General features: G+C 43.8%; 1 protein-coding gene across 2 annotated transcripts in view; it reads left to right on the top strand.

Moving 5' to 3' along the window:
- LOC138976007 (protein hobbit-like) overlaps positions 1–24,054 on the top strand; it is a 138,413-nt gene that overhangs the window by 70,198 nt on the left and 44,161 nt on the right. For both annotated transcript variants that reach the window (XM_070348798.1, XM_070348797.1), the window contains 18 exons: positions 5,483–5,643; positions 5,920–6,074; positions 8,210–8,373; positions 8,820–9,204; positions 10,345–10,451; positions 10,668–10,754; positions 11,796–11,916; positions 12,853–12,976; positions 13,978–14,089; positions 15,696–15,784; positions 16,407–16,476; positions 17,758–17,859; positions 18,869–18,928; positions 19,996–20,086; positions 20,541–20,751; positions 21,233–21,405; positions 22,256–22,354; positions 23,373–23,639. In XM_070348798.1, coding sequence (XP_070204899.1) covers positions 5,483–5,643; positions 5,920–6,074; positions 8,210–8,373; positions 8,820–9,204; positions 10,345–10,451; positions 10,668–10,754; positions 11,796–11,916; positions 12,853–12,976; positions 13,978–14,089; positions 15,696–15,784; positions 16,407–16,476; positions 17,758–17,859; positions 18,869–18,928; positions 19,996–20,086; positions 20,541–20,751; positions 21,233–21,405; positions 22,256–22,354; positions 23,373–23,639 — 2,578 coding nt within the window. The remainder of the gene's footprint in view (positions 1–5,482; positions 5,644–5,919; positions 6,075–8,209; positions 8,374–8,819; positions 9,205–10,344; positions 10,452–10,667; positions 10,755–11,795; positions 11,917–12,852; positions 12,977–13,977; positions 14,090–15,695; positions 15,785–16,406; positions 16,477–17,757; positions 17,860–18,868; positions 18,929–19,995; positions 20,087–20,540; positions 20,752–21,232; positions 21,406–22,255; positions 22,355–23,372; positions 23,640–24,054) is intronic.

Raw genomic sequence — 24,054 nt, 5'->3', positions numbered from 1 at the left:
TTGTTACGGCTTGGTGCAGCTTGGCTTTACCCTTTTTTCAAGGCTAGCCTGGCGATTTATCACGGATAACGGCTAAGCTTACTCTAGTAGCTTCTGTGAGAAGTGGGAGTAAGCGTGCTTTCTGGCTATTTTGTATAAAGACAGCTCTTTTAAGAAAGACTGATCTATGACTTGTGGGTTTTCTTTGAAATTTTCTGGCATTTGAGCGGAAAATAGGGAAAACCAGCTTCGAATTGCATTCTCAATTCAGGAAGTGAGAGTTGGGCTCCTTTAGAGTCGCGTTTAGCCAATTAAACTTTTCGAGGTTCGAAGATTTTTCTGACTCGCACGGATCTTGTTAGATTAGTGAATCAAAGGTCACTTTCCTTATCTTTCATCTCGGTCGTGATTGAACCTCGGCATTTAAGCGGTAATGGGGGCAACCAGCTTCCAATTGCACTTTCTTTTCTTGAAGCATGAGTTTGGTTCCTTTAGAGTCACGTTTAGCCAGTTTAACATTTCGAGTTTCGAGGATTTTTCTGTCTTTCACGGATCTTGTTAGATCATTGAATCAAAGGGCATTTGCCTTATCTTTCATCTCCGTCGTGGTTTTTACTTATACTGTGTTTTTAACGCTTCTCTCTACTTCTAGGAGAGGTAGTGAGGTGCATTCTTTGTCGGGTTTAGACAAGGACATTGCGTTCGAGAAGGATGGTTCCATTTCTCTCAAATTTGTTCCCGGCTTTCTCGCGAAAAACCAGAAACCTGGCCAGCTTTCTCCAATCTTGCGCATTCCACCCTTGAGCAAGATTTTGGCTCCTGGAGATCCCGATATTGCAAATTGTCCTGTGAGAGCTCTCCGATGTTACCTGTCTCGAACTCGGCCTGTTAGGTCAGAAAGTCAAAAGCTTCTTTTCATATCTTTAAACACGGCTAGGTGTAAGGATATAGCGAAGGTGACTCTGGCCAAATGGATCTCCACTCTGATCAAACGAGCATATGCCTGGTGGCTAGTGCAGTCGGGTGATGCTAGGGCAGTGTTGCCTCTCACCGCGGCTAGAACCCATGAGGCGAGAGCCTGGGCATCCTCAGTGGCAGTTCTTCGGTCCGGCAAGCTAGCCGAGGTACTGGAAGCTGCGTATTGGCGCTCTGAGGACGTTTTCGTCAACTTTTACCTCAGAGACGTCTCTTCTGTCAGACAGGATGGAAGCTCCGCGCTGCCTGCCATGGTAGCGGCGGGACAGGTCCTGCGTGCCTAGTTTTGGTAAGTACCCACCACCTATAGTAGCAATCTGCTATATGTGAGTTGGGTAATAATATGTAATTTAATCCAAAATTTTAATAATAAATTTTCATTTAATTAATATACTTACCCAACTCACATCGTTTAAACCCTCCCGCCTCCCCGCTGTGGTGGTATTGGGTTCTAAAAAAGTAGTGAGTTGGGCTTCGTTCGAATGATACAAATGGCGGCGTATGCGCACGCATACGGATGTTGGACCGGACATCGGTCTGATATTATGGGATGGATCACTCTTTTTTAGGGTGGTCTCCCTTGTTACCAAGGGGAACGCGTACAGCGTTACCAGCACTGAACTAGAGTTAATTAACTCTAGTTCAGTGCTGGTAACGCTGTACGCGTTCCCCTTGGTAACAAGGGAGACCACCCTAAAAAAGAGTGATCCATCCCATAATATCAGACCGATGTCCGGTCCAACATCCGTATGCGTGCGCATACGCCGCCATTTGTATCATTCGAACGAAGCCCAACTCACTACTTTTTTAGAACCCAATACCACCACAGCGGGGAGGCGGGAGGGTTTAAACGATGTGAGTTGGGTAAGTATATTAATTAAATGAAAATTTATTATTAAAATTTTGGATTAAATTACATATTATTACCCAACTCACATATAGCAGATTGCTACTATAGGTGGTGGGTACTTACCAAAACTAGGCACGCAGGACCTGTCCCGCCGCTACCATGGCAGGCAGCGCGGAGCTTCCATCCTGTCTGACAGAAGCGACGTCTCTGAGGTAAAAGTTGACGAAAACGTCCTCAGAGCGCCAATACGCAGCTTCCAGTACCTCGGCTAGCTTGCCGGACCGAAGAACTGCCTCTTATCTCTTTGAATTAACTCTAGTTCAGTGCTGGTAACGCTGTACACGTACCCCTTGGTAACAAGGGAGACCACCCTAAAAAAGAGTGATCCATCCCATAATATCAGACCGATGTCCGGTCCAACATCCGTATGCGTGCGCATACGCCGCCATTTGTATCATTCGAACGAAGCCCAACTCACTACTTTTTTAGAACCCAATACCACCACAGCGGGGAGGCGGGAGGGTTTAAACGATGTGAGTTGGGTAAGTATATTAATTAAATGAAAATTTATTATTAAAATTTTGGATTAAATTACATATTATTACCCAACTCACATATAGCAGATTGCTACTATAGGTGGCGGGTATATAGCGAAAATTAAGATATTAGAACCTGTCCTGCGACTACCACAACAGGTAACGCGGAACTGCCGTCCTGTAACAAGACGCCTCTGAGGTAGAAGTTAATAAAAACCTCCTCAGACCGCCAGTAAGCCGACTCCAGTACTTCAGCCAAAAAGGCCCGACCGGAGGACTGCCAAAGAGGAGGCCCATGCCCTTGCCTCAAACGTTCTAGCTATAGAGAAAGGCAAAACTGCCCTAACATCTCCAGACTGTGATTGTCAACAGGTAAACCTCTGTGTGATCAACATGGAGACTCACTTGGTTAAAGTCCCTTTCGCAATATCCTTACACCTGCTGTGTTAAGCGATATCATAAAAGCTTCTGACTTTCTGACCAATTGCCGAGTCCGTGACAGGTACCTTCTGAGCGTCCTCACCGGACAAATAACCACATCAAGCTCCCCAGGAGCAAGAATCCAGTGTAGCAGTCCATCTAGGTAAGGTTATATTTAATAAGTATATTAATTAAATGAAAATTTATTATTAAAATTTTGGATATCCTACTATGAGTACTACGCTGGAATACTACAATGAATTTTCAAACGGCTACACTGGCTTCGTCTTTCCTGATCGAAAGGGGGTGTATTGTTGATATTTGTAGATAATAGACTCTGAATTTTAATGGTCAAATGGCGATTTCGGTATAAAAATGTAGACAAGGACCTTTAAGACCTTCAACAATCTGGGAAAATCAAGTCTTATAAAGAAGGGAATTGTTAGAATGGATGTAAATTTTAAGAAGTTACATGAACAAAACATCTGAAAAAAAGCAAGGTCCTGAAAGGCTAGGTTTAATTTAAGGGGGGTTCCACTGTATTTGTCCCAGTGGAAGAAAGTCCTTATCCTATGTAAAAGCCTGGACATAATTATCTGTGGTGGTTTTCATGATCATTTCCGTCTGAAAGAAGGTACCTTTGAAATGTACATACCTACATTGCATTACAGCTACCTTTTTAGCCTTGTACATAATTAAGATTCTTCTTCTTCTTCTTCGTTCATGGACTTAGACTCCCACGTTCACTCATGTTTTTAGCAGGAGTGGATTTGTACATGTATGACCTTTCTTTACCCGCCATTCAGACAGCATACGCTGATTTCGGGGGAGGCATGTTGGGTATTTTCGTGTTTCTATAACCCACCGAACTCTGACATGGATTACAGACCGGCACGGTGGCCTAGTGGTAAGGCGTCCGCCCCGTGATCGGGAGGTCGTGGGTTCAAACCCCGGCCGGGTCATACCTAAGACTTTAAAATTGGCAATCTAGTGGCTGCTCCGCCTGGCGTCTGGCATTATGGGGTTAGTGCTAGGACTGGTTGGTCTGGTGTCAGAATAATGTGACTGGGTGAGACATGAAGCCTGTGTTGCGACTTCTGTCTTGTGTGTGGCGCACGTTATATGTCAAAGCAGCACCGCCCTGATATGGCCCTTTGTGGTCGGCTGGGCGTTAAGCAAACAAACAAACAAACATGGATTACAGGATCTTTTCTGTGCGCACTTGGTCTTGTGCTTGCGTGTAGACGAAGGGGGTTAAGTCACTAGCAGGTCTGCACATAAGTTGACCTGGGAGATCGGAAAAATCTCCACTCTTAACCCACCAGGCGGCAGCGACCGGGATTCGAACTCACGACCTCCCGATTAGGAGGCCAACGTCTTACCAAAACGCCACTGCTCCTGTCCATAATTAAGATTTAAAAGAACGTTTACTTTTGAAGAAAACCCCACCTAGCTTGTGTTTGATTTGCAAAACAAAAGCAGGTTCTGGAGAAACTCTTGGGTTTTCACTTTACCTTTCTTTACTTTTGGCCATCTTTAAAAAACAAAACAAACCGTTGGAAGCACATCAATAAGAATTTCAAGGAGAATTGGTCATTTTATTCATAACTAGCAGTCAGGCCCGGCTTCGCCCGGGTGTTTCTGCTCTCCCCTCTCTCAGAAACCTCTCGAATCTTATTCCAATGTGGATAAGAAAAATGACAGTGTGAGCTCATACATTTGGATGTATAGGCAAGGCAAGTTTCTATTTGGTTCAACGTGTTCTTCGTGATTTGTTTACCGCTTCTCACACACACTGTAGTTACCGTCTGATCAAAGCACGCATACCTCATGAGTGAGCGCGTCATACCTTTTTGAACAGGGGAGAGAAATCTGCAAATTCTCGTGATCTTTCATTGAGGCGATCGTTTCGTAAACATTATTCGCGATGATCTGGAAGGCAGGGAGGGGGAGCAGGGGGCAGGGTTAGTGTGTGTGTGTGTGTGTGTGTGGGGGGGTGGGCAGCGGGATGATAGCGGGCGGGGGGTAACCCTTGAGAATGACACGGTATACTGGTTTGATGAGAGTTACCTCCCTTCCGTGGGTGACAAACCATGACTTACCTCCCTTGCACTATATAGACTGTATTGATAGATGGGGAGGGTAATTATCCGAGGAAGGAAACAATGTCTGGAGAAACTAAAACCCAGGTGCACATTTGTGGGTCCAGGGCAGTGTGCATGCAAAATATCTTGTGCTTATCTTTTGCCATCTCTGAGGTATGGCGACCACAGACAGACAGACACACACACACACACACACACAGACAGACACTCTCTTTTATTTATATGTATAGATGTATTATGCGGTCATTGATGAATAACAGTGCTACAAGCAATGCCATTTCCTCCAAAGAGTATCAGATTTTTTTGTAGATGAGTTTAGAGGGGAGGAGAAGGGAGGGACAGAAGGTCAGGGGACGGGGAAAAGAAGGGGAGATAGAAGGTTGGGAAAGGGGCGGGAGGGAGATAGAAGAATAGGGGGAGGGGTGGGTGGGGCTGGAGGGTATTTATCCATTTGGAACTTTAATTGAGAAGACGATTAAAAAAATGTGTAAGTTGAACTGACCGTTGTCAAAACTTGATGAGTGATGCAATCCCATTACTTAAATCACCTCCGAACTGACCTCAAGTGGGTAAAGAATGATTGGCAATCACAATGAATTACCTGCTTGTGTTTGCAGAGCATCAGAGACCACGTGGAGGTGGGAATCAAAGTCTTCTACGGCTTTTTCCACTATCACCACGAGGAAGTCCAGTACTGGTCTGCCGTGCTCATGAGAGTGACACAAGGGGGCGCCACTCCCCCGGCAAGCAGATCTCCACGTCGGAGAGGGGCAAGACGGTGAGAATGAAATACAATGGAACCTCCTAAACTGAACAAAATCTGAGAAAAATCTTAGGTTTTAAAAGGGAGGGAGTTTGAATATCAGAGTAAATTTACCATTATTTTTTTGTATTATTATTATGTCTTTCAACAAAGGAAATGTAAAAATATTTAAAAGAAGACTGGCAGTTCTAGTGTTTTTTTCCAAGAAAGTGGAAAAAAAACCCATCTAAGAAACAAAAACAAACAACAACAAAAGTCTGATCTGATGTTTTTTAGCTTGCTCATTTTTAGATCCCTGCTGTTGTCATGGTTACGAGATCGCAAGACAAGCATCGTGCTGGACATGACCCAGTTGTCGTCCGCGGTGTCGTCCGTGGCGTGTCCAGGACTACATCTGCAGCTGTCCCAAGCTAGGCTGACCTTTTCTCTGAAAGCAGCCGTTGGAGGTCAGTTGTTTAGGGGAATTGATGGGGACTGAGGCAGTGTGTGTGAGTGTTTATGTATGTGTGTGTGTGTGTGCGTGCGTGCGGGCGGGCGGGCGTGTGTGTGTGTGTGCCCGACCGTGCACGCATGCATGTGTGTGTGTGTCTGTGTGTGTGTGTGAGTGTGTGCACGTGTACATGTGAGTGCCTGAGTGTAAATGTGTGTGTGTGTGAGTGGTGCATCATATATGGCGTGTCCGGGACTCCGCAGCTTTCCCAAACTAGGCTTACTTGTTCTCTTAAGGTTGTCTATCGGAGCTTGGTGTTTGTGTTTGTGTTGGTGATGATAGCATTGTTTCTGCTGCTGATGACGTTGTTGATGGCATGGGGGGGGGGGGGGGGGGGGGGAGGGGGGCTTAGAGTTAGACAGAGGAAGACAGAAGCAGAGGAAGGGTGTGAGTGAAAAGGAGGGGAGTCAACAAAAGAATGACAAAGAGAGAAAGGAAATTGGGCCTAAAGCTACAAGAGATCTTTTTAAATCTGAAAGAGTGATTCTAACTGAGCTGAACACAGAGGAGTGTGCAACACATTACCCTGTTCACCATACACCCAACATTGTGGAACCCCCAATTTAAGACTCCCTCCATTTTAATTAAGACCCAGGTATCTCAGATTTTCTGTTCAGGGCCTATGTACATTTACCCTCATTTGATAACTCCCTCCTTTTTAAGACCTGATTTTCCCAGATTTTTGGAGGCCTTAAAAGGGGGGTTCCACTGTCAAGACCCTCTAATTTAAGACTCCCTCTCTTTTAAGACCTTGCTTGTTCACATTGTCTGTTCATAGCCTCTGTAAATTTACCCCCATTTGAAGACTCATCCACGTTCGGCGAGAGATTTATTTCTCAGAGTCAACTTTGTGTGCAGACTCTCCTCGGTGTCCGAACACCCCCCCGTGTGTACACGCAAGCACAAGACCAAGTGCGCACAAAAAAGATCCTGTAATCCATGTCAGAGTTCGGTGGGTTATAGAAACACGAAAATACCCAGCATGCTTCCTCCGAAAACGGCGTAGGGCTGCCTAAACGGCGGGGTAAAAAACGGTCATACACGTAAAATTCCACTCGTGCAAAAAAAACACATGAGTGTACGTGGGAGTTTCAGCCCACGAACGCAGAAGAAGAAGAAGACTCATTACTTTTTGAGGCCTTATTTTCTCAGATTTGTGGAGGTCTTAACTCTTAACGCCCTGTAAGGTTTTTTGCATGTCCCAGTGCAAATCCTATAAGGATTTGGGAAAAAGAGACAAAATTTGGGTGTGTTCAATAAAAAAATCATATTTTTATTGTTTATGGATGGATTTACTTGATTTTTTTTTTGACCATAGATCACTCTGTCCACCATCGAAGTCATTCTCCACATTTCTTACCTCAAACCTGTGAAAAGACGTGTCACTATCACTATCACTCGTCTCCATGTTGAATTTTGAAAGCTAACACAAAAAATCCGAACAAAATCCGTCCACAAAAATCGAAATCACATTCAAAAGTCCTGAGAAAAAACGACCGGCAGCCATGCCATGTGCATTGAAGGACTAAAGCTGTTTTCCAATGCAGGAGAGCATCGCAAGGCTGGTAACTCTTGTTGAATGACACTAGCAGAGAACGCGCGGTACCGCGCGGTTCAGGACTACAGCCCACGAGCGGAACCGCGCGGTATAGGACGTTAAGAGTTAAAAGGGGGGTTCCCTCCGCGGGTTAGGGGGAAGAATTTATCCGATGCTCCCCAGCATGTCGTAAGAGGCGACTAACGGATTCTGTTTCTCCTTTTACCCTTGTTAAGTGTTTCTTGTATAGAATATAGTCAATGTTTGTAAAGATTTTTAGTCAAGCAGTATGTAAGAAATGTTAAGTCCTTTAATTGTACTGGAAACTTGCATTCTCCCAGTAAGGTCATATATTGTACTACGTTGCAAGCCCCTGGAGCAATTTTTTTATTAGTGCTTTTGTGAACAAGAAACAATTGACAATTGGCTCCATCCCATCTTCCCCCTTCCCCCGTCGCGATATAGCCTTCGTGGTTGAAAACGATGTAAAACACCAAATAAAGAAAGAAAGAAAAGGGGGGTTCCAGTGTACTCAAATTTGATTTGTTTTCCAGCGGAGGATATGCGGACGTTTGCATCTGCACTGGACGTGAACGTGGAGGTGGAGGTGCAGGGGGTGTGGTGCTGCCACCTGGAGGCCAAACTACAGGAGAACCAGATGAACGGCCACGTGCACCACTGGGATCATGTGTTGTACCTGGCTCTGCTCATTGTCAAGGTCAGAGATTTGACTTACGTTGCCCTTCCTTATTGCCACAACAAATTTAATGAACAAAGCGGCATACATTCTTAATTTGGGTTTTGTGGATGTCCCTGATTTTAGGCCCTAATCCCAGCTTTTTTTCTACAATTTACATCATTTCAAAAAAATTCAACTTCAGAGAAAGCAGGATGCACATTTCTCTCAATTATTTTAACTTTGGACTTTCATTTAATAAGTGAAATTTGGTTAATTAAAAGCATTTGTCTGCAGTTTCTTAGGTAAAGAGGTCAACTTCATGATTCATGTTGTTCTTGTTGCTGTTTCTTCCTTGTAAACTTTTTCTTTTTACAGAGAATTTATGTGACTTTATCTTCCTTGCAGGTAACAAGACGTCTTGGTAGTGTAGGTGTCGGCATTTTTCAAACTCATTTTGACAAATTAGCTTCTGTACTTCTTTCCAGATGCAGAAGCTGGGTAGGGAGGTGCGTCTGGAGGCGATGGAAGACAGCCTGCAGCTTGAGTGGTCGACAAAAACGTTTGACATCCTCTCTCAACTTCTCGGAGCCATCAGTCGGCCTCGAGCCTCCAGTGCTCATAACTCTGCCTCCAATCTACAAAGTCTGGCCACCCCTGCTCAAAACTCTGCACAAAACTCTGCCTGCAGTGGTCCTAATCTTGTCCCAAACATCTTGCAGGCCAGTAGATGCCCTAATGGGGATGTGACAGACTTGAAAGGTTTTGCTGTTGAGGAGGAGGGAGAGCAAAATGTGAAAGGTCCGCTGCTGCACATATCGGTGAAGCTGGACATTTCCAATATCAGCTTTTTTGTCTGTGATAGTGCTGGAGGTGAGTAGAGGAAACAAGGGGTGGGGGGGAGGGGTGGTGAGAGAGAGAGAGAGAGAGAGAGAGAGAGAGAGAGAGAGAGAGAGAGAGAGAGAGAGAGAGAGAGAGAGAGAGAGAGAGAGAGAGAGAGAGAGAGAGAGAGAGAGAGAGAGAGAGAGAGAGAGAGAGAGAGAGAGAGAGTTAGTTGAACTGAACTGAACTGAACTGAACTGAACTGAACTAAACTGAACTGAATTGAATTGAATTGAATTGAATTGAATTGAACTGAACTGAATTGAATTGAACTGAATTGAACTGAACTGAACTGAACTGAACTTTATTTTTCGAGGGGGACAAAATAAGCAATGGAAACACATTTTTGGCTCACGAAGTGTAGCCTATGCGATGCTAACTTTTGTCTGTCTGTGCGTGCGTGCGTGCGTGCGTGCGTATGTATGTATGTATGTATGTATGTATGTCTGTGGTAGAAACTTTAACATTTGAAGACGTCATATTACATTGACGTCACATTATGACGTACGAGGGTTAGACGTCACGCGATGGAATTACTGAAAGTCTCGGTGATTGTTATTTTGAGCGGGCCGAGACTATTTGGCAGTCGTGTCCATGTAAGTAGGCTACATGCAGACAGACAGATCTAGATCTAGTGTCTCGCTTTCTTGCACAGTTTCACCTATGCTCTTTCTGTGTGTGTGTGTGTGTGTGTGTGTGTGTGTGTGTGTGTGTGTGCGTGTGTGTGTGTGTGTGTGTGTGTGTGTGTGTGTGTGTGTGTGTGTGTACTGTGTGTGTGTGTGTGTGACGGAGTGATTGAGTTTGTGTTACTGTTTGTCGATTTCTTACGTGAGCCTTGAAGGCTTCGCCTCTTGTTTTTCTTCATTTGGCCCTCTTAAAATGCACCAAAGTATTATATTGTTTTATTAGATTCTTGTTTGTGTGTGTGTGTGTGTTTTCAAGAATTGTGTTTAAAGTTGTTACCTAAGGCTGAAGTGAGTTTGTGTACATGTATACTTGATTTGATGTTTGCTCTGTTTTATAAGCTGCTTGTTTTAGGCTTTGTAGCAGATTAGTTGACTAATGTTATGCCGGATTTTGAGAAGCTTTCAAATCATGTTGACACTGACAGTTTTCTGTGTGTATTTTCAGTGTGTGTGTTGCTACATATCAACAGTGTGACAGCCACACATTCCTTGTCGCAATCAGCAGTGTCTGTGGACGTCCTGAAAGTCCTTTACCTTCAGTATGCCGGCACAGTAAGCTATCATCAACTTTTCTTAGCTTATATTATGCAGAGCTGCCAACTGTTACACTTTAAGAATTTAGTCAAGAAAGTGAGATCAAGCCAGAGATTTTGGTGAGAATTTAAAAAGAAGAGGCACTCAAAGATGTAAGTAGGTCATGTGTCAGTTTATCTAACATACTTGTGATGTTACAGAAATGTTTTGTCATTTTTGAGCACTTTTTTTCAGTCCCTGGCCTTGAAAAAGATGTCTGAAGCATCCCAGTCAGTGTTACATATTCATGAGGTCAAGGCCAACTACACAGAGGGCAAGAAAGTGAGGGTTGTGTGTGCTTTGAATTCTAGACTTTAAAGATCGTAGTAATCTAGTCCTTTTCTTTTTTCAAGTTATGCAAGCAATAAAGTTATCCAGCAGCAGCATCAGTGTGTCTGGTGAAATATTTGTCTCTCTTTATGACCATACATGTTATTGTGCTAACACTGTGCAAAGTGTTGCTTGACAACAACAGAGGCATGACCGATGTTCAGTTTTTTTGTTTTTTGGGGATAGCTTCAGAGAAAGCTGAACAGTGCAGAATGTTGTCACACAGCAACAAGTTTTGACTTCAGAGAGAGATGACTAAGATTCAAATAAATGCAGTGGAACCCCCCTTTTCAAACCTAAAAAAAAAGGAGAAAATTAGGTCTTCAAAAGGAGGGGGTCTTAAAATGGAGCGAGGTTATTCTGAAAGTCTGAAAATTAAAGGTTTTGAATAAGTCTCGGGCGGGGATGTAGCCCAGTCGGTAGCGCGCTGGATTTGTATCCAGTTGGCCGCTGTCAGCGTGAGTTCGTCCCCACGTTCGGCGAGAGATTTATTTCTCAGAGTCAACTTTGTGTGCAGACTCTCCTCGGTGTCCGAACACCCCCGTGTGTACACGCAAGCACAAGACCAAGTGCGCACGAAAAAGATCCTGTAATCCATGTCAGAGTTCGGTGGGTTATAGAAACACGAAAATACCCAGCATGCTTCCTCCGAAAACGGCGTATGGCTGCCTAAATGGCGGGGTAAAAAACGGTCATACACGTAAAATTCCACTCGTGCAAAAAACCATGAGTGTACGTGGGAGTTTCAGCCCACGAACGCAGAAGAAGAAGAAGAAGTCTTAAATCAGTGGGTCTTGGAGGGGGGGGGGGGGGGGGGATCTACTGTAAATATATAGGTCAGTGCTGTTTGTGGCACTATCACTTTGCTTGTTCATTTTGTAGCCAGCCTTAGGCCAGAAGCTAAGTTTCACACTGATGCCATATCTTCTTCTTCTTCCTCTTCTCGTTCGCTGGTGTCATATCTCAAATGAGTTCATGTTTGTTCATTTTCAGGAGCTGCGTGTTCACATCCTGCGAGAGCTGAAGGTTCAGTGGACGACCAGTGCTCACATGTGTGTTCTGCAGGGTGTTCACAATGTGTCTGCTTTGATGGACAAGGCAAAAGCAAACAAGGGTAGGAAAATTATCTCTGTCTTCTGCGTTCGTGGGCTGAAACTCCCTCGTACAATTTTACGTGTATGAGCGTTTTTTTACCCGACCATTTAGGCAGCCATACGCCGTTTTTGGAGGAAGCATGCTGGGTATTTTCGTGTTTCTATAACCCACCGAACTCTGACATGGATTACAGGATCTTTTTCGTGCGCACTTGGTCTTGTGCTTGCGTGTACACACGGGGGTGTTCGGACACCGAGGAGAGTCTGCACACAAAGTTGACTCTGAGAAATAAATCTCTCGCCGAACGTGCGGACGAACTCACGCTGACAGCGGCCAACTGGATACAAATCCAGCGCGCTACCGACTGAGCTACATCCCCGCCCTATAATGATCTCTGTGAGATAAGTGTTTACAGTTTCTTCTTCTTCTACATCTGTGGGCTGCGACTCCCATTGTGCACTCGTAAGCACAAGTTGGCTTTTACCCCTATGACTGCTTTTCCACCGCCATTTAAGCAGTTATGCTATAACTCCAGGGGAGGTTACAGTTTGAAAATGTTCACTGTAGTCTTCAACAGATACATGGACTTGGATGAAAACACACAGACATCTATCACACAAAAACTCATACGTGTACACGCTTACACAGAAATGTAGAAAATAATGCACAGACCCACCCAGATATAGAAAGATACACACACACACACACACACACACACACACACACACACACACACACACACACACACACACACATGCACGTGCACGTGCACACAAGCAGATATAGAAAAAGATGCTTTTGCACGCCAGAGAGGGAGAGAGATAGAGAGAGAGAGAGGGGGGAGGGAGGGAATAGAGAGAGAGAGTGTGTGTTTGTGCATGCGGTTTTGTGCGTGCATGTGTGTGTGGGTATGTTAGTGTGCACTCTTACTTAATTCTTTCTTTCTTTCTTGTAGATGAGGAGACCTTGTTGAAAGCGCCTGTGAAGCCACAGAACAGTGAACGCAAGTCTCGCCTCATGGTCAACATTCTTATCCACGCTGACATCCATCTGTCTGCAAAACTGTCCCGCAACCACAGGTAAATGCAGAAATGAGAAATAAGGATTCTATATTGCTATGTTGTATTGTTAGGTGTTCTCATTGAAGAGGGTTTACATTTTCCTTTTGAATAATGATACATTTTGCCAAAAATGTTACACTATTTCTTGTACCTGAACTTAAATATTCGTGCCTGTGTTTTCTTTGCTGTAAAAGGTGCTACATGTGTATTTGTCCTATCTGAAACTGTCGGAATTTTGATTTCTTTCACAAAAACATGAGCTTTAAATTAAAACATTTACAAAATTCAGAATAGTCAAAATTGTGCACCTTTAGGTTACAGACAGGAAGACCTATCTATTACCTATTCAGTGAATGTATTTTTGGAATTCTATTTTGCACGGTCTTAATGTGAATCCATTCTGACTGAGGCAGGTGTTTAAAACATTACAGGGTCAAAAACAGGAAGTTTTGGCATAACTTTTGTGGGGGTGCACAGCAAACAGTGCTGTCTTTCAGCAGTGATCGCATGGATCACTTTCAACAGGGGTGGGACTTTTCCATGGATCCGCAATTTTCCGCGGCTACGAATTTCCAATATCTTTTTCAGTGTCTAAGAAAATTGAATTTTTTTTCTCTCAAACCATCCAGAATCGTACTTGGTAAGTATTTGATGCTCCTGGAGGCTCGAAAGTGAAATTGTTCAGACTAAAAAAATCCTGATTGATGAAAAATTGGGAGCTTTATTGTAGCATTTACACATTTTCTGTGGAGTGAGTGGATCGGTTTGGGAGGGTGAGTTGGGGGAGGGTGGGTGTGTGTGTGGGGGCGCATTACCTCGGACCCTTCCATAGGACGTAAGGGTTTCCTCTTTTCTGTTCTGAAAATTTGGGGGTCTGGGATAATGCCCCCCCCCCCCACCCCACCCCTCACCCCCGTTACCCGGTATACCTCTTTTCTGTTCTAACGAGAGTCCCACCCTTGTTTCAAGCTTTGGTGATACAGGTATTATTCTGATATAACTTGTCTGCTGTTTCACAGGTTATCCCTTCACACACATAGTTTGCTGGTGACAGGGACGTTGCCAGAGTTTGTGATGGAAGTGAGGAATTTTGTCATCAAATGTGACGGCCGCGAGATACTGTCTGTGCAGGTTTGTAACGGTGCCTTTTTCTTTGTGATGATTTTTTGTGTCAGACTGATTAACAGTGGCAACGGCAGAGTAGAAGTAGACAAGAAAAAAGAAACAAGTAAAAATGCCCCCTTTCCTCCTTTCCTTCCTATTTTAGATCAAACAAAGGGCGGGGATGTAGCTCAGTCGGTAGCGCGCTGGATTTGTATCCAGTTGGCCGCTGTCAGCGTGAGTTCGTCCCCACGTTCGGCGAGAGATTTATTTCTCAGAGTCAACTTTGTGTGCAGACTCTCCTCGGTGTCCGAACACCCCCGTGTGTACACGCAAGCACAAGACCAAGTGCGCACGAAAAAGATCCTGTAATCCATGTCAGAGTTCGGTGGGTTATAGAAACACGAAAATACCCAGCATGCTTCCTCCGAAAACGGCGTATGGCTGCCTAAATGGCGGGGTAAAAACGGTCATACACGTAAAAGCCGTGGGAGTTTCAGCCCATGAACGAACAAACAAAAAAGATCAAACAAAGAGCCTCTTGAAGATTTAAAAGTAAAGACAAAATAGATACACTGTAGCCCTCTTTGTGTTCCTCTCTTGCTACAATGGGACAATGGCAAGGGCGGGGACGTAGCTCAGTTGGTAGCGCGCTGGCTTTCTTGCCAGTTGGTTGCTATCAGCGTGGGTCACCTTCGGCGAGAGATTTATTTCTCGGAGTCAACTTTGTGCAGACTCTCTTCGGTGTCCGAACACCCCCGTGTGCACACATGCGCACGAAAAAGATCCCACGTTCACAGCGAAAGTCTCAGGGCTTGGAAAACACGAAGACACGCATGCATCATCTCTCGTCTCTGATTATCATGATCGTATTTCGATACTTTGACGAGACAAACCCAATGCTGGTGTGTGGAAGAAGACAGCCACAGCGGGCTTGTTCGAATCAAAGTATCACACCATATCTTCAGCGTATTACCAATACCTGTCCCAATATAGACCAGTTGGTCTAAGAGGACGTTAAACCCTGATAGTCAGTCACAATGGCAAAGGTACTCTTGCAGGTTTTTAAAGTTTATAATTATGTAAAACGTTGTTTTTGTCACTGATTAATTGAGATAAGTTAATTACCACACCAGTGTAGGACTAATAGCCCATGCAATAATGCAACTAGACTGGGCTACAGGAGTACATGTACCTGTAATGTGAGGCTTCTTTGATGAGAGGACACCTCTTCATCGAGGACACTCCAATTTGTTAGTTTCACTATTGGTACCTGTGATGAAAGGACGCCTGTGGGACCAGCCAGAAGTGTCCCTTCATTGCAGGTGGACTTTTATGAGAGGGATTCTTTGGTTGAGGGAAAACAAAGGGACAGCATGAAGTGTCCTGTATTGGGGGGTGTCCTTTCATCAGAGGGACCTGCCATTGGTTTAAACAGTTCCGAAAATTACAGATAACAATGCCGCATACAATCTATTTAACTAATGGAGCACAACAAGCAAAGCTTATACACATGCTCTTAAAAAGCAATATAATATGTGATTAGACGGACGATACGGAGGGACCACTGTATTGTATTATTATAAAGCCTGTATGAAACGTGTGTGTCAAATCATCTGTGTTGTTATGTGCTCAGGGGTTCCAGCTGGAGACATTGCCGTGCTCAAGCTTGCAGCTGGAGAGAGAAGCCTTCAAGGGACTGTCGCTGCCCGTCAACAGAGGCTGGTGGGTGCAGGTCTTCTTTGTCAATGTGTGATCTGTGTGTATGAAACAATCAGTATCTGTGTTGACTGTCAACAAATGTAAGATTTGAACAAATAAGAAAACGTGATGTGTGATTCTACAAGCATGTAAATGAAATCTCTTCTTTCTATGGACATTGTGGGGGAGAAAGGATCGGTGAACAGTAAATTCACCAGCAAAGAGGTTTGAAGACAATCTGGAGCAAAAGTAAATGTTGAAGCAAACTGTATTCATGTAGAAGCTGTTCTCTTTGATGCTGATGTTATCACTGAAAGGAATGGTAGCTTAATACTAAATTAACAATACATTTATTAATTTCTTACAAAGAAAGAGGGATGTTTAGGATCGGGAGAGGTTTTATGATGCAAAAACCAAACCACCAGTCTGAAAATAGACATGCAAGCAAATAACAAAGCAGCAATCAGTTATACCATAGAGTACAGATTTCAATTGAAGTTGTACACTTGCTGTTATTATTTGGTTTGTTGTTGCTGTTTAAAAAAAAAATTGTTACAAACATGCAGACTCAATGGTACATGATATGAATAACTTCTGTTCCAATTGTGTTTGAGTTTGCCAGCGTAACTTCTTTTTTTCTTTCCAGGGGAGTTTCCTGTGAGAGTTTTGATGTTATCTTCCCATACAAGTACAACTTCGCCGCCTGCTATGACGAGGTAGGATATATGTAGTGAAAAAAATGGCAGAACCAACACAGTTTACTAGCTATTTGTGTGGAAAAAGGTCAACTGGTCAAATATAGTAGCTTGTATTCAGTTTGACAAATGGACTGGGTGGCCGAGTGGTAACGCACTTGCACTCGGAAGCGAGAGGCTGCGAGTTCGACCCTGGGTCAGGCCGTTAGCAATTTTTTCCCCCCTTTCCTAACCTAGGTGGAGGGTTTAAGTGCTGGTCTTTCGGATGAGACGAAAAATCGAGGTCCCTTCGTGTACACTACATTGGGGTGTGCACGTTAAAGATCCCACGATTGACAAAAGGGTCTTTCCTGGCAAAATTGTATAGGCATAGATAAAAATGTCCACCAAAATACCCGTGTGACTTGGAATAATAGGCCGTGAAAAGTAGGATATGCGCCGAAATGGCTGCGATCTGCTGGCCGATGTGAATGCGTGATGTATTGTGTAAAAAAGATTCCATCTCACACGGCATAAATAAATCCCTGCGCGATATGAATTGCATAAAATAAAAAATTTAAACAAAATAAAAATAAATCCCTGCGCTTAGAACTGTACCCACGGAATACGCGCGATATAAGCCTCATATTGATTGATTGATTGACAAATTTCTTCCCGCTAGAAATAAAGACAAATAAAGCAGTCACTCAGTGCTTATGTTTATTTTGACTGCGGTAAATCATTTACTGAGTTCTCATGTTTATTTTGACTGCGGTAAATCATTTACTGAGTTCTCATGTTGATTTTGACTGCGGTAAATCATTTACTGAGTTCTCATGTTTATTTTGACTGCGGTAAATCATTTACTGAGTTCTCATGTTTATTTTGACTGCGGTAAATCATTTACTGAGTTCTCATGTTTATTTTGACTGCGGTAAATCATTTACTGAGTTCTCATGTTTATTTTGACTGCGGTAAGTCATTTACTAAGTTCTCATGTTTATTTTGACTGTGGTTTCAGAGAGAATCAGGCTTCATGCTTTTGAGCTTATACCGCTTTTCAAGAGAGCATGATCATTATCATCATATTTATTTGAAGTGTATGAAGGTGCTTGACTGTGCATGTGTGTGTCTGTCTGTCTGTCTGTCTGTCTGTCTGTCTGTCTGTCTGTCTGTCTGTCTGTGTCTGTCTGTCTGTCTGTCTGTCTGTTCGTGCATGTCTTGTTGTATGCTTGTATGCCTAGTTGCATGCTTGTCTGTGAGTTGGAGCACATTATTTTGTGTGTGTGTGTGCTGACCATCTTCACACTGCATTGTTACCAGGCACTGAACACAGTGAAGTGGCTCAAGATGGTGCACAAAATCAAGAAGAAAGCATTCACTGTTGACAGCTCTCTGCCAGCTGATCTCAAGATCAAAATCAAGGTTAGTACATTTACTGTAGCTATTCTTTCTCCTTTAGGCACACACAAGTACACACACATGCACGCATACGCACACACATGCACGCACACACACATGCACGCACGCATGCGCCTACACACACACAGACAGGCGCACACACACACACACACACACACACACACACACACACACACACACACACACACACACACACACACACACATGCACCTACACACACACAGACACACACACACAGACACACACACACACACATGCACCTACACAGACACACACACACAGACACACACACACACACATGCACCTACACACACACAGACACACACACACAGACACACACACACATGCACCTACACACACACAGACACACACACACAGACACACACACACATGCACCTACACACACACACACACACACACACACACACACACACACACACACACACACACACACACACACACACACACACACACACACACATACACACAAGTTTGGATGATTAGTGCCCAAGCTTTACAGTACTCTCAGTGAAGCATCTGTAGAACATTTTTGAACGCTTAAAATTTCTTACCAGCCAAGCTACAGTGGATATGAGTCGGAATGGATGACCGTCTTCACAATGTTTTTTAGTTGACTTTCTTAAGGCCTTCTGTTGCTTCTGGTGTTATTCAGTAGAGTTCATCCGTCATTTTGCTTTTTATTTTTATTTTTTTTAAGCCATTACTATATGTGATCCTCCACCATGAAATGAGTCGCATGTCACCTCGCGCGGTTCTGCGCTAGGCAAAATATAAGCCCCGGGGGGTCACTAGTAACAGTGTGAGGGTCACCATAGTCACAGGCTTATAACTCAAAAAGTGTTCGCTCTTTTCTAAAACGGTTTTCACCACTAGATAGAGAATAAAATCCTCTTTCAGAAAATGTAAAAAATATGAAAATCATGAAAAGGTGACATGCGACTCATTCCGTGGTGGAGGGTCACATATTACATGCACTTTTTTCTCTTGATAGATGCTGTCTATTGAAGTGTGTGATGATCCTTTTGAAGTGAAAGTGGGGCTGAATTATGAGGTAAGTTTGGAGGTTTGCTGATATCAGTGTTCGTAAATTTAGCTTTGGATCGTTTCAAAGTGCACGTTATTGTAAAGTGGTTCCTGTGATTTGAGACCTTTCTGATGAGAGGATGCCTGGAAAGGAAGGATAATTTTCCCTTTCCCTTCTTTGCCTGTTGAAGGCGCACACTTCCCATGTAAGCATGTTTGGTTCACCATCTCAGATTTGGCCAGGTTTTGACATGGGACAAGACGGGCACTGTGGCGGGGTGGTAAGACGTCGGCCTCTTAATCGGAAGGTCGAGGGTTCGAATCCCGGCCTGCGGCCACCTGGTGGGTTAAGAGTGGAGATTTTTCCGATCTCCCAGGTCAACTTATGTGCAGACCCGCTAGTGGCTTATCCCCCTTCGTGTGTACACGCAAGCACAAGACCAAGTGCGCACGGAAAAGATCCTGTACTCCATGTCAGAGTTCGGTGGGTTATAGAAACACGAAAATACCCAGCATGCTTCCTCCGAAAGCGGCGTATGGCTGCCTTAATGGCGGGGTAAAAACGGTCATACACGTAAAAATAAAACCAAACACGAGTGTACGTGGGAGTTTCAGCCCACGAACGCAGAAGAAGAAGAAAAAAGACATGGGATAAGACCAACCCTCTACTTGGCAACATAGGAAAAATGAACAGCATTAGTCCTGTCTGTGCATAGTGGGAGGTTTTGTATTAATTAGTTTTGTAAATGCCACTAGTGTCTTTTTAAGGAGTTAATTCATCAAACACAATTCAAAGCAGTCGTGTTGATATTTTGCTATGTGACCAAGTGGAGGGATGGTGGATCGACACACAAATAGTAATTAGATAATGAACAGAACATGGAGTTAGATGTGTATGTATGTATCTGTGTCATGAAAGAAAATCTTCATTTTAAGGACACTTATGTCTGCTCTAATGAGTATGCTTTCCGTACAGATAACGCTGTGAATGTTTTTTGTTCCATGGGTGTCCTATCATTGCCGACAACAGTGTAACTTGATGTTTAATTGTAGGGACTTGTGTTATTGTTATCGGGCATGTGTTTTTGTGAACAGTTGCTGAAGGACGAAGTGCAGGAGAGCAAGAAAAGGACGGAGGTCATGGATGCCAAACTGGAGCAACTGGGAAAAACCAAGAACATTTCAGGTGTGTCTTGTTTGACTCTGTGTTCCCACACAATTTCTTATTCAGAGATGAGAAACCTATTTACATATTGCTGATTTTAAAAATGTTTGAAAGATAGTTTGCAGTATTTGGGTAATGACTGATAACTTCCTGTTTGTTACACATTCTATTTATGGACTATTCTTCTGAGAGTTATATTTTTCTTTTAGAGCAGACTCAAACATTTGTACCAAAGGCTTTAAGCAAAACTGTTATTCTGAGCTGTGAACCATCTGATCATCATTCAGACAGTAATGAAGATAACCATTGGACAAGCATGGCGGCTACCTTACAGCTCTACAATTTTAGAATTTTCGTTCAAGTACATAACAGTTTTACAGTTTTACACAGGTGAGAAGTAGAAGCTCCTAAATGCTGAACTAATGTGTTTTGAATTCATCAGAAAACTAGAAAAGTGCCGTTCACTTCGTTGCAGTGGGGAAGCGAGAAGAGCTGTACGCATCACTGTACAAGAAGAGCTCAGAAATCTACATCCAGCGGTCCAAGCAGATGTACGGGAATGGTGCCTTAAGGACGCAGCTCCTGACCTGGCTGATGGAGGATCTGGAGATCGTTGCCATTGCCGACACTTCCTACCACGGCCGGGAGAACGTCATCAACGTCATGAAGGAGATTGACAAAGACAGGTGAGATGACTACCGTGGAAGTATGGTTTATTTGAAGTATCTCAAAAAGATAGGTGAGATGACTACAATGAAAAAATGTGTTTATTTGAAGTTAGAACAGTAGATTGGTCTTGAAGGAGATTGACAAAGATAGGTGAGATGAATACCATGGAAGAATTGGTTTATTTGAAGTATTTCAAAAAGATAGGTGAGATGACTACAATGGAAAAATGTATTGGACCAAGGAAAATAGGTTTTATTTTGAAAAAACAACATCTGGAGATTACTGTTCTGGCATTTTATAAGAGTTGGTGATAAAACTGGAAAAAATAAATGGATATCAGTTTTGCATAGATAGATTGAGATGTACCTGGATTTTGATATTATTAACTTCTATAGACTGACTCGTGATAAAGTAAAACAACAATGTTCCAAGCAATTGAAACTGCACTTAATGGGTGGCTGCACAGAATGGTGAATATAAACTATGGAATTCTTTCAGTCCTCCGCCCACAGAAGACATGGAGTTCACAACCCTGTGGTGCCGTTCGGTCAACTTCAGCGTCAAGCACTGGTCGGTGTCGCTGCGAGATTTCCCCCAGCCCATGATCGACATCGCCAACATGCATGTGTGGGGCAGGTTGATTGGTGCAGAGAGGGACGGGACAAAGCGAGGTATGGTTGTACAGTGACACCCCCACCCCCTACTTGACCCCTAACCTTTATCCACCCACCCTTCAAGCCCTTTTTGACGAGTGAAGTACTTGGGGTTTGAATCCTGACATATGTGACCCTCCACCACGGAATGAGTCGCATGTCACCTTTGCATGATTTTCATATTTGTACATTTTTCTAAAGAGTTTTTTATGCTCTATCCAGTGGTGAAAACCGTTTTAGAAAAGAGTGTAAACTGTTTGAGTTATAAGCCTGTGACTAAGGTGACCCTCACACTGTTACCAGACACTCCCCGGACTTATATTAAGCCTAGCGCAGAACCGCGCGAGGTGACATGCGACTCATTTCGTGGTGGAGGGTCACATATAGTGGGTAAAGGGTAGAGTCAGACTGAGAGTGAATTTGGTCCTATTTGCAGTAGTTTGGTGATGATTATTTATGTTTTTGTACCTAAGGCGATATAATATAATATGTGTGTGTCTGTGTGTAAATCTCTATGTTTGTCTGTGTGTGTCTATTTATATGTATTTTGTGTATAGCGGAACCCCCTTTTAAGACCCTTCAATGTAAGACTTCTCAATTTTAAGACCTTGCTTTTTTTTTCTGTTATTAACCTCTGTAATTTTACCTCCCATTCAAAACTCCCTCCCTTTTGAGATGGGGGTTCCACCTTTCACACACATCTGTCTGTCTCCCTGCCTGCCTGCCTGTCTGTCTGTCTGTCTGTCTGTCTGTCTGTCTGTCTCACTCTGTGTTATGTCAACTAGTACAGGTCTGTATTTTGACCTTGATATTTGATATCCTAGAAATTTAGAGCAATAATTGATGGTGTGAAGTGGTGTGTGTGCAGCCAAGCGGGAGTGTTCAGTGGAGGTGGACGCTCCATGGGGAAACATGGAGATACAGAGGAACCTGCCCGCTCTCAAATTCTTCCATGACTTCAGCTGTGGTCGGTGCTATATTTCACACTTCTTACTGTTTTTCGTCTGTCTGTCTGTGCCTTCGTGTTTGTCTGCCTGTGTGTTACTGCTTAGTTTTTCTGTACCCATTAAACATTCATGGTACATGTATTGTTCTTTTTGTTATCTCTTTGGCTATTTTGTCAGTTATTTGAGTCTGCAGTGCACTTGCTATTCAGAAGTTAGAAACTGCCCACGCTTAAAACTGTCACTCCTTCAATCAAGCATCACATGAATAACATGCATCTTAATCAAACTAGTTGTCTCACTTTTCTCCACACAGATATTACAGACATAACACTGGCCCATATGCTATCGTGTCTGCTAGAAGCCTGCAGTGAAAGAGAATAGAAGTTGAAAAGGAAGTTAGAAAATGTTCTTGATAACCAACATTGTTTTGCTTTCGCATTGCCAGACATCACATCGTTAACGCTAGCCTACGGTGTCTGCTGGGGACCTGGAGGGGAAGAGAAAATGTTCTTGATAACCAACAGTTTTGCGGGGATGTAGCTCAGTCGGTAGCGCGCTGGATTTGTATCCAGTTGGCCGCTGTCAGCGTGAGTTCGTCCCCACGTTCGGCGAGAGATTTATTTCTCAGAGTCAACTTTGTGTGCAGACTCTCCTCGGTGTCCGAACACCCCCGTGTGTACACGCAAGCACTAGACCAAGTGCGCACGAAAAAGATCCTGTAATCCATGTCAGAGTTCGGTGGGTTATAGAAACACGAAAATACCCAGCATGCTTCCTCCGAAAACGGCATATGGCTGCCTCAATGGCGGGGTAAAAAACGGTCATACACGTAAAATACCACTCGTGCAAATAACACGAGTGTACGTGGGAGTTTCAGCCCACGAACGCAGAAGAAGAAGAAGACCAACAGTTTTGCTCAGCTGGCTTTGGCAGACATATCGATAACACTGGCCTATTACGTCTGTTAGGCACCTGTAGTGGAAGAGAAAATGAGAAAACATTTTGATAACCAACATTGTTTTGCTCTGGTTTGGGCAGACATCACATCGATAACGCTGGCCTATGGTGTCTGCTGGGAGCCCGCAGTGGCTCTCTACAACCTGGCCTCGGACCTCATCAGCAAGCCCTCCGTCGACCCCAGCCGACCTTTGCCCTTCTGGGACAAGATGCGCCTGCTGCTTCACGGTCGACTGACCATGGCTGTGTCGCGCATGAGCTGGCTGTACCACGCTTCGCTGGATCCATACAACAACACGGAGCTTATGGACTGGACCTGGTCTGGCCTGGTCATGGACTGGACCAACGGTGTGTATGATTTTGGGCAGGTTCGTAGCCCAGTGGTGAGCAAGTCTAGCTTAGAAAACAATTTTACAGGTTTCTTCTGCGTTCATGGGCTGCAACTCCCAGGCATACTCATTTTTGTGAACGAGGGGGATTTTACGTGCATGTTCATTTTTCCCCTGCCATTTAGGCAGGCACACTAAGTTTTGTGGGGATTATAAGTCACCGAGCTCTGACATGGATTAGAGGATCTTTTTGTGAGCACTTGGTCTTGTGCTTGTGTGTACACACGAAGAAGGCAGTAGTGAGCACTTCTTGTTTAGAAAACAGTTAGTTACAAGTCACATGGTTGATTGTTGGGTCTGGTTTGGAATCAATTTTTCTGAGTCAGCTCATTGCATACTCTCTTTTCCTGTTTTATCTGAGACAATAACGTCTT

Source organism: Littorina saxatilis, linkage group LG9, assembly GCF_037325665.1.
Source record: "Littorina saxatilis isolate snail1 linkage group LG9, US_GU_Lsax_2.0, whole genome shotgun sequence".
NCBI classification, from domain to species: Eukaryota; Metazoa; Mollusca; class Gastropoda; order Littorinimorpha; family Littorinidae; genus Littorina; species Littorina saxatilis.
Note: the sequence above shows the minus strand (reverse complement) of the source record. Positions and strands in the feature narration are given on the sequence as shown.